This window comes from Pelecanus crispus, chromosome 8 (genome assembly GCF_030463565.1).
Source record: "Pelecanus crispus isolate bPelCri1 chromosome 8, bPelCri1.pri, whole genome shotgun sequence".
Taxonomy (NCBI): Eukaryota; Metazoa; Chordata; class Aves; order Pelecaniformes; family Pelecanidae; genus Pelecanus; species Pelecanus crispus.
Window position 1 is genome coordinate 4622065 of NC_134650.1, and position 9474 is coordinate 4631538.

Consider the following 9474-nt stretch of genomic DNA (forward strand, 5'->3'; position numbering starts at 1 on the left):
TGTCCTTTTTCCTATTAATCAGTAATGCAAGAACTGGGGACTCTGATCGCATTTCACTTTATTTAGCTTTGGGGTGAGGTCCTAGTACTTCTGGGATTTTGTTTTGAAACAAAATCAAGTGCAATGGCTAGGGTTGAAACAGGCATTCTTTTAATAGCTGTCTTTTTGTTTTACCACATTCTTTACTTGTTTACTAATTACTTGTTAACTTATCTTCTTAATAGAACTAAATTGGAAGAATCAATCATTATTTTTGGTGTGAAGACTTCATCACTGACATCTATATGTTCATTTGTAAGCCTCCAAGAACTAATACAGCTCATCAGTGGCAATAACTGCTTTTGGTATACACTGACATTTATTTGAAAAAAAAGCAAACAAAAAAACCCCAACAGACAAAACCCAACAAACCTTTTGAAGACTTGTGTCAAATGACGTCAATGGCCAGTTTGTTCTCCTTTACTAGCCCAGCTGTAAAGCGTCTGTTGGGCTGGAAACAAGGAGATGAAGAGGAAAAATGGGCAGAAAAAGCTGTTGATGCTTTGGTAAAAAAGCTGAAAAAGAAAAAAGGTGCTATGGAAGAACTGGAGAAAGCCTTGAGCAGTCCAGGACAGCCCAGCAAGTGTGTTACTATACCCCGCTCTTTAGATGGACGACTTCAGGTTTCTCACCGAAAAGGCCTTCCCCATGTAATTTACTGTCGTGTTTGGCGTTGGCCTGATCTACAAAGCCATCACGAGCTGAAGCCATTGGATATTTGTGAATTTCCTTTTGGATCTAAACAGAAGGAAGTCTGCATCAATCCATACCACTATAAGAGGGTGGAGAGCCCAGGTATGTTTGAACATGGCTTTCTAAAAACTGAACAAAATCTCCAGGAACCACCCTTATTCAATCCCCCTCCTCCTCCAGTACTGTATAACAAATTATGTTTGGTGTATGGGGGAGTTTGGAAGAAGAATGTTCAAAGTGTACTTTTCTGGTGGGGGTTTGGGGAGGTGCATTGTCCATTCTGTACTGGCTGTTTTTCTTTGTGGGAAATTACACTTTTCCCACGGATCTCTTAAGCCTGCTACCCTTAAAGTTAGTGGCAAAGTCTTCATTTATAAGAAAATAGGAAAGTAGTAATCAAAAGACTTCAGTTGCTTGTTTAAAAACCTCAGTCCTTGCAAGGAGGTTGGTAGCCTTCTTCCAGGGTCTTAATATTTCATCAGTGAGTGACAGGAGTTGAGGAGACTTTAAAAAAAAAAAAATCTAGGGTGCCGTGTTCCCCACTTGATTTCCCATTAGTAGGCAGCAGAGCTGAACAGAACCAAGAGTGATGATCAGTTAGAGCAAGGTACGTACCAAATTTGTGTCAGGTAGCAAGTCTGCTGTTAAGGCATGTTGCCATGGGAGAAGGTGAGGAGGATTGTGGTTACGAGTGGGAGAGATGAATTCTGTTGCTCTGGAAAGTATAGTGAAAAGTTGCTTCCGTTGTTCCACAAAATGGTTGTAACTCTACTGCAACCGGCTGTAGTGCTCAAGTGCTTTACTGTAGCACTTGAATTCCAGACTCCAGCACTCTTGAATTTAAAAGTTAAAACTCCAGCTTAGCAATAGTTGTATATTGTAGTATAGATTTTGTTTGTCTTCAGTGAAAAGGACTACATGTAACTATATAGTTTGGCTATAGTAATACAGACTGTATTTCCATTTTTACTGATTTGATAATACATACATACAGTGAGTTTTGCACTTCTAAATCTGTACTTTGGTACATGTCACGTGTGGACTGGATTTTTTGTGTTTTTTAAAAAAGGTCTGCTTCCAGTTGCATGAAATGTCAGTGCATTTCTGCTCTGATTTTTGTGAGAGTAAAGCTTGAGTCTTCCATGAAGTGTAATGTAAAAAAAAAAAAAACCCAAGGGAGAGAGGATGGGGTAAAGGCATGACAGATGAATCCCCTGCTCCTCTTTCCACTCCAGCTAGTGTTGACATTTTCATGAGTGCGTTATTTGTATCTCTTTCCTTCTATCTCAATTTTTAATCTAAGTTTCCCTGTTTTTTGTTTGGTTTTTTTTTTTTTTTCAGTTCTACCTCCAGTGTTAGTGCCTAGACATAGTGAATTCAATCCACAGCACAGTCTACTAGTTCAGTTCAGGAACCTAAGCCACAATGAACCACATATGCCACACAACGCGACATTTCCAGATTCTTTCCAGCAACCCAACAGCACTCCATTTTCCATTTCGCCGAACAGTCCCTATCCACCTTCTCCAGCCAGCAGCACTTACCCAAGCTCCCCAGCTAGCTCTGGACCATCTAGTCCGTTTCAGCTACCAGGTAAGTACAGCCTAAATGTCAGCTTAATAAAAATAATTGAAATGTCACGTGCTGTTGTGACTTACTACATCAGGAATTTGTGATACTTGCAATAAATTGCTTTTCTATGTGCATTTTAGGGGGTTTTCTTCCTAGTTTTGTCACTGGGCAGAGTTAATTGTTACAGTTTTATTTTTCCAAATGTTTTTTGTCATGGATACTATAGCGGTGAGTTATTTTGTGCAGCTTCAATGTACAATAACTGATACGTTCTTTAGAAGAATATCTAGCAATGAAAAGAAAGCAGATGTAAGAGGCTGAGCAAGAAGTTTATTGATGTCTTTCTCTGAATAAAGACATGTGGTAATTAACTGGAAAAAGAGCAAATTTTTCATAGGAACTTAATGGATTTGGGTGAAAATAGGGAAGAAGCAATTGATAGGGGCAAAGGAAAGAAGCCTTATTGAGTCTCATTATTGGTGTGGTGTATAAAGCCAAGAAGTTAATAAAGAATTTATTTTTCCAGTAGCTCTGTGGCCTCATCTTTGCTCTTTCTGGCTGCCCAGTGCCACAAAAAGAGTGTCCGTTCAGTGGCGTATCCCTCTTGGATAAGGACTCTGATCACTGGGATGGATGCAATAATGGTATCTGGAGGGAATTTCTGAAATAGGGGATAATAGTGTGTTGGTACACTGACTGCTGTGCTGAATGGACGAATGCAGAGATCCTCGCTTTTATAATGAACTCAGCCTACAGAAGCAGCAAAAAACCCAGTTGGTTTAGGCCTTTGTTATGCTATGGCAAATAAAGTTATTTCTTCTACTACTTCTTTCTTTTTGAATGTGGAGAAGAGGGTAGGCAAGAAAGCTAATGTTTGTGTGTGTGGGGGGGGGGGAAAGTGGGAACTACAGTCATCTTGCCCAGCTGCAAGAGTGCAGTTGTTAAAAAAAGGCAAACAGAAAAAAGCCCATCTCTGGTTTTCCTCAAGTGTCCAATCTTGTCATTAGTCCCATAGATAAGGATCCAGCTGTTGAAGGAGGTTACTGTAAAGACAGCTGGCTGGGTTGTCTTCAGGTTACTTTGAAAATGGGTCCAGATGTTTTAACATCTCTTGTTCAGGAGTATTGTGTGTTTACAACTGTAGAATGAATAAATAAATACTCTAAATTGTTGAGGTTTATTCTGGTTTGTTCTTATTTTTTCGTGTTTGTAGCTGATACTCCACCTCCTGCATATATGCCCCCTGATGATCAAATGGGGCAGGATAATTCTCAGTCTATGGACACAAGCAATACAATGATCCCTCAAATCATGCCAAACATATCCACCAGAGGTAAGTTGTATAGTATGGTGTAAAATTACTCTAGTTTGGCTGCTTACAACTCATGACCAAATTGAACGAATGGCTTCAAATGGTGCAGTAAACCTTGTTGATAAGTAGAAGCAGTCCTCCAAGGCAAACTGGGGCTGTAACAGAAAGCATGGAGAAATAAAACGTGCTGTGCTTATTTGCATCTCTTGCTGTTAAAGTCTCGGGTGCATAGTATGGCTTACAAGAAGTTGAACTTTTTTCATTTTCTGCTACCTTTGCCTGCTGTTGAAATTGTATATACACAAAGGCTCTGAAAATTGAGTCTGAAAATACCAATTAAAACAATTTTTTTAAAAAGTGGACAAAAGAATCATGTTTCACCTGATACCAGTCATCTATGTTTTTTTGTGTAGGGTTTTTTGTTTAATATCAGGCTTAAAATAGGAAAATAATTACAAAATCAATGGGCTAGCTAAAATGCATGAAGGTAAAAATCATTAAGATCTTAATCAGGACTGTTCTTGCCCATCATAACTGTTGACTAAGCTTTTAGTTATCTGTTGATATTTTGAAGGCCTGCTTTACAGTTTTATATTTACTGTTTTAACATTTATGTAAACTGGTATTTCCATTTTGCTTATTTTCAGATGTTCAGCCTGTTGCCTATGAAGAACCCAAACACTGGTGTTCGATTGTGTATTACGAATTAAATAATCGTGTTGGGGAGGCGTTTCATGCATCTTCCACAAGTGTCTTAGTAGATGGGTTTACAGATCCCTCCAATAATAAAAACAGGTTCTGCTTAGGTTTGCTCTCAAATGTTAATCGCAACTCAACAATTGAGAACACTAGACGACATATTGGAAAAGGTAAAGCTTAGTTGTGTTACACGTGATTAAGAAGCTAAGTCCTTGTTTTTATTTACTTCTGTATACTGCAACAGTGATTATTCTCAGATAAGAATAGTAGAAGTAATCTGTGATACACATACTTCTCTAGTATATGAAGACAACTTAGGCATAGTTTGATTCTAATTAGTCTAGGAATTGCATACATTTTTCTTTGGCAGTAATTTAAAAGATTAAATATTACTACTTCATTATCAAACTGTATTGTCATAGGGGCTTGCTTGTTATGGTTAATGGTAGCCTGTATGTAGAATTTTGTGTTTCAGCACCAAGAAACATATTGCAAGACTTCTGATAGTCTATGTTACATCTGCTTCTTAAATCAAATTCTTCATGCCACTTTACAGTATAGCAAAGTTTTGGTTTGTTTTTTTGTTGGTTGTTCATGCAAGGTATTACGCTGCTGTCTACAGTTTGTTCAAATATCTTGCATGAGTTGGCAGCAGGACTTTGAAGTGCTAATGCAAAACTGCAAGGGCTCATTTGTCTGAGTGAATCCATGGGGTGTGTATGTGTGTGGGAGGGATTCCTGGAGACAGCAGGTTTTGCAAGATCTTCTAGTTTTCCCGTACTGTTTGGCTGATAGCACGTATAGATGCACGGTTTTCATCTTTGATGGAGTGTGCTTGGATTATCTTAAAATGTAGTACTCCTTTTCTGAGTATCTCCTTTTCTCAGGACTGACTTAGTTACAAAAGAGAACCCTGTTTCTATTGCGCATATATAGAGGCCTTTTTAATGCCTAAGATCATTTGGTACAGTTGGTCTTGAGTTTTGTTTGATGAAAGTCACTGTTGCTTGTAATATATCTTCAGGACCCGTCCTGTCCCTTAAGTCTTATAATTGGAAACTACTATAAATACGGCAAAATTTTGCAGATAATCTGGAGACCATGAGTTATACTAATACCTGTTGGAAACTTGGCTCTGGAATGCTATTGTCTGAGAAGATTTAATGTTATAAAGGGGAACAACTGATTTCTGGGGTGCAGGTGGTTTGTCACGTTCTTTTGTTTTGGCTTACCCCTTTTGATGGTACTGGCAGAGAAATCTTGCACATCTGCCTATGGTCAGAAATGTAACAAGGATCCAGCATCATGTTGTAGAATAGTATTGGCTGCAATGCGCTTTAAAGTGGCTGCATCTCTAATACTAATTATTAAACTAAAACTTTGCTTTATGGTAACAGTTCTGAGAACAATTAAGATTGTTTTGGGATAAAACACTATTTATTTATGGCTTTTGTTTGGAAGGTCTTGGGTTTTTGCCTCCTCAAAACTACCCGATCCTATTTGCTGAGCTTTTTTTTCCTGTAGAAGTGTTGCATTGCAAGCGTAAGTCACTTCAAAAATAATCCAATGCGCACTTAGAAGTATCTGTGTTCTTCTCAGACTGTTACATTACCCAGCTCCCCTCTTCAGAGATCTCTCGGAAGGTCTTTACCCGGAAGAACTTAGCTAGCAAGTGGTGGTCTCTCTTCTTAAATCTAATGGTTGTGTTGTGAAAATGCATTCTTGCCCACCCCAGACTTTCTGATAGCTGCTTATAGTTGATGAAGCCAACGGTTTCTCTGTGTAACCTTCACCCTACCTTAGTCCCAAGTGGCCCTAGCAATGTTGACAACAGTTGCTGTTGTCTGAAAGATTAACTTGCATCTGTTGATTTGCTGCAGCCTCATCTGGCAAACCACGGGATAGTCTGCAGTAGGTGCTCAGGGTATTGCAAGGAAGGCTTGAACTGAACTGTATCCCAACAATGTAACAGTCGTGGGTGGGGGAAAGGGAGGAGATCAGGGAGAAGGAAGGTGAGTATCTCAACTGAAGTAGCAGCAAGAATCTGTGTTTGGGTGCTGAAAGGATCAACTGCCTATATATATTAATTTTTAGTCAGTAATATTGTTACATAGGCTTTAGAACATAAAGGGGGGGAAGGAAGCACTTATGTACATAGCTGAATCCAGGCAGATGTGATAAATCTAGGGGCTTTGATTTTTAAGGTCTGTAAAGCCTGATGGTATTTAAGTTGTGCAACTAATTGGACTTACCTCTCCCTTTCTGGATACAGTACGTTGAAAATCAGAGCAGACTATGGATATACTTTTTCGTTCATGTGTATCACTGCCCCTTCTCCCAGGACACTTGTTTCTGTTGGAATTGCCAGAAGCAGAAGCTACCAGTTTTGTAAAACTGGAGTTTTAAAATCCACATAAGTTCTCTAGGAAAATAGCTTGAAATAACAAGTTGATGTGTGGAAGTAGTTTTTTCATTCTATTTTGTAATTGATGAGAGAAGGACATCTAGTGGCAGATGTATAATGAAGCCTACTGTATTTTGAAATAAGAAACTATGTCATAGTGTGGGCAAAAGAAAAGCCTTTCTGAAAAGGTTCTCAAACAAAATTTACTTTGCCTCTGATTTCGAGGGGATTGTATTAAGTACTGTATTGGGGGGCGGGAGAGTAGTTTGAAACATTTTTCTCTTTGTTTTCAAGGAGTTCATCTCTACTATGTTGGTGGGGAAGTCTATGCTGAGTGTTTAAGTGACAGCAGCATATTTGTACAGAGCAGGAACTGCAACTACCACCATGGCTTTCATCCAACAACTGTATGCAAGATTCCTAGTGGATGCAGTCTGAAAATTTTTAACAATCAGGAGTTTGCTCAGCTTTTAGCTCAGTCTGTCAACCATGGATTTGAAGCAGTATATGAGCTCACCAAAATGTGCACCATTCGAATGAGTTTTGTAAAGGTAAACAAATTATTTTGGGGGCATTTGAATTTATTGTGGGTTTGGGTATTCAGCAGTAATTACATTAGCACTGTCACAATGTAGCAAAGCTATTCTGACCTGATGTGGTTCTTCTCAATGATAAGTATGTTGAAAACGGTTGATCTGGGGAGAGGGAAGTCAATGTGAGAAAGGAAAAGCACAGACTGCTGTACTGAATAGTGGCTGTGTATTTAGTTACTTCATACTTCAGTATTCAGGACAGGGATTTAATCATTGTGGTTTCTGTAATTTTTTTAAAGGAGATTTGAGCTCATGCTCTAAATTTGAAGGAACAAAGTGAACTACAAAACCAGTAAAAAGAATGTGAGTAGAGAAGGAGCATAAGTGACTGCAGAAAAAATTGCAATTCCTGCAAAGATATTAATATTGTTTTTTTTAAAAACCGATTATGGAAAAAAGACATGATTTGAATTTATGAAGTCAAACTGTGCTGTTATTCCCACAGTACTGTTTTTTCAACATTGTTTAATCAAGATGCTGTGTGTTTTAGATTTAGCATGGAGTCTAGACTTGGACCTTCCAGGTTTTGGTTTGGTGTGTGGTTTTGGGGGGTTGGGTTTTTTTGCATCTTGTCCAAAAGGTGTCTTGTTTGTTTTGTCAATTATGATAAATACTGCTCAGTTTAAGAGTGTGGAGGATAGGGAGCAGGAGGGAGAAACAGGAGAGAGAGGTGGCCATAGCCAGGAGTCATTCTCGAGTCAGCAGGGCACTCCCCAGGGGAGCTCGAGTAGTCGCTCCAAGTCTCTAGCAGACAAGGCTTGATTCACGCTTCCAGGTGCAGCCTCCCTGCTGCTCCTTCCCAACCTCAGGTTTTTTTTTTTCCCTCTAGATAATAACTGTTGCTAGATTGTGAGTTGCCTTCAGATAAGTATCTTAAAACATGATTGCCTGCTTGTTGTTAGTACAGTTATTTTGAAAGACAAGCATGTTCTCAACTTGATGGATAACGTTTTGTTCATTTTTATAGGGCTGGGGAGCTGAATATCACCGACAAGATGTCACGAGCACCCCATGCTGGATAGAAATTCACCTTCATGGGCCCCTCCAGTGGCTGGATAAAGTACTTACACAAATGGGTTCTCCTCTTAATCCCATCTCATCTGTTTCATAGTGCTGAAATTCTATCTTCAGCCTTATTTTTAGCGAACTTATTCTAATTCTAGAGAAACTTCCAGTGTGGATACTGTGAGCTACATGGAGAATGGATCTTACGGTTTAACTTTTTTTTTTTTTTTTTAAATCCCTTTGTGACCAATTCCATTGTGTATAGCTAATCAGTTTTACATTTCAATTTGTTCTTGTGATGCTTAAGTGACAGTTGAGCCCTAAGGGAAAAAAAGTCTATTGAAAAATTCAGAACACTTTCCCCCTCCTTCAAGTAGAACTTAAACAGGCATATGTCTTAACTGGAAAATTTTTTTCTCTTTGTCCTGTAGGGACAAGAATTATGAAGACTGACTTCAGAAAATAAATACATATCATAGTTTGGGATTTTTTTTAACTTTTATGAAACTGTTTGAACATGTGCAGCTCCAGCTTGCAAGCTGTATTTTTAGCATAGTTTAACATCTTAAGGTTGACATCTGTCATAAGCAAAGTTAGACTTTATTACGGCTCATTTGCCTCAAATTGAACAATGTGATTTTTTTTAAGTGTACACATGAAATATACTTTTTACAAATATTGGAGTGGTGTAAAAACACTTGTATTGTCTATTGGAAAATGCTGTCCTAAACACACTGTATATTAATGCAGAATAGCAGTTCTTAGCCTTTTCCCACTTCAGTTTTGTAATAGCTCTTTTAACCACCGTTTTAAATAGTAATTGATACAAGGTAAACATCTTGCACGTTTCTGGAGTAGTAATTCTTGTTTTGCTTTGATTTACACTCATGCCGTTTGGATTTGGTTGCCAAGGCTATTTCTTTTTAGGTACCCTTCTCTATTTTAACATAAACACTACTATTTGTAAATGGCAGTGCTTACTACTTTTTGGAAGGAATAAGTTTTTTGTTTTCTTTTTGGTGTTCTAGCTGTTTATTTTACCTGTCTGGAATTGATCTGTGTTAGGCCTTTTAATCTCTCAGTAGACATTACGCAGTATTAGTGATTACACTGTATTTAATTCACTTTCAGTATGAGTTTGAGTCTCTTTGAAGACT

At 38.3% G+C, this 9474-nt stretch overlaps 1 protein-coding gene across 3 annotated transcripts; it reads left to right on the top strand.

Annotated features, from left to right (window-relative positions):
* Positions 1-321: 321 nt before the first annotated feature.
* Positions 322-9155, top strand: SMAD5 (SMAD family member 5). Of its 3 annotated transcripts, XM_009486753.2 has the most exons (6): positions 322-834; positions 2074-2325; positions 3518-3637; positions 4264-4485; positions 7014-7270; positions 8280-9155. In XM_009486753.2, the coding sequence occupies exons 1-6, from the start codon at positions 432-434 to the stop codon at positions 8421-8423; spliced, it is 1398 nt and encodes a 465-aa protein (XP_009485028.1). In that variant the 5' UTR covers positions 322-431; the 3' UTR covers positions 8424-9155. The 3 variants fall into 3 exon arrangements, with proteins under 3 accessions (XP_009485028.1, XP_075570909.1, XP_009485030.1); XM_075714794.1 differs by lacking the exon at positions 4264-4485; XM_009486755.2 differs by lacking the exon at positions 3518-3637.
* The last annotated feature ends 319 nt before the right edge of the window (positions 9156-9474 follow it).

Excerpts from the sequence above, each read along its gene's own strand:
- SMAD5 (XM_009486753.2), top strand. The coding sequence starts at position 432 with ATGACGTCAATGGCCAGTTTGTTCTCCTTTACTAGCCCAGCTGTAAAG. Across the intron at positions 2,326-3,517 it reads TAGTCCGTTTCAGCTACCAG|CTGATACTCCACCTCCTGCA; the intron begins GTAAGTACAGCC and ends TCGTGTTTGTAG. Across the intron at positions 7,271-8,279 it reads TTCGAATGAGTTTTGTAAAG|GGCTGGGGAGCTGAATATCA; the intron begins GTAAACAAATTA and ends TCATTTTTATAG.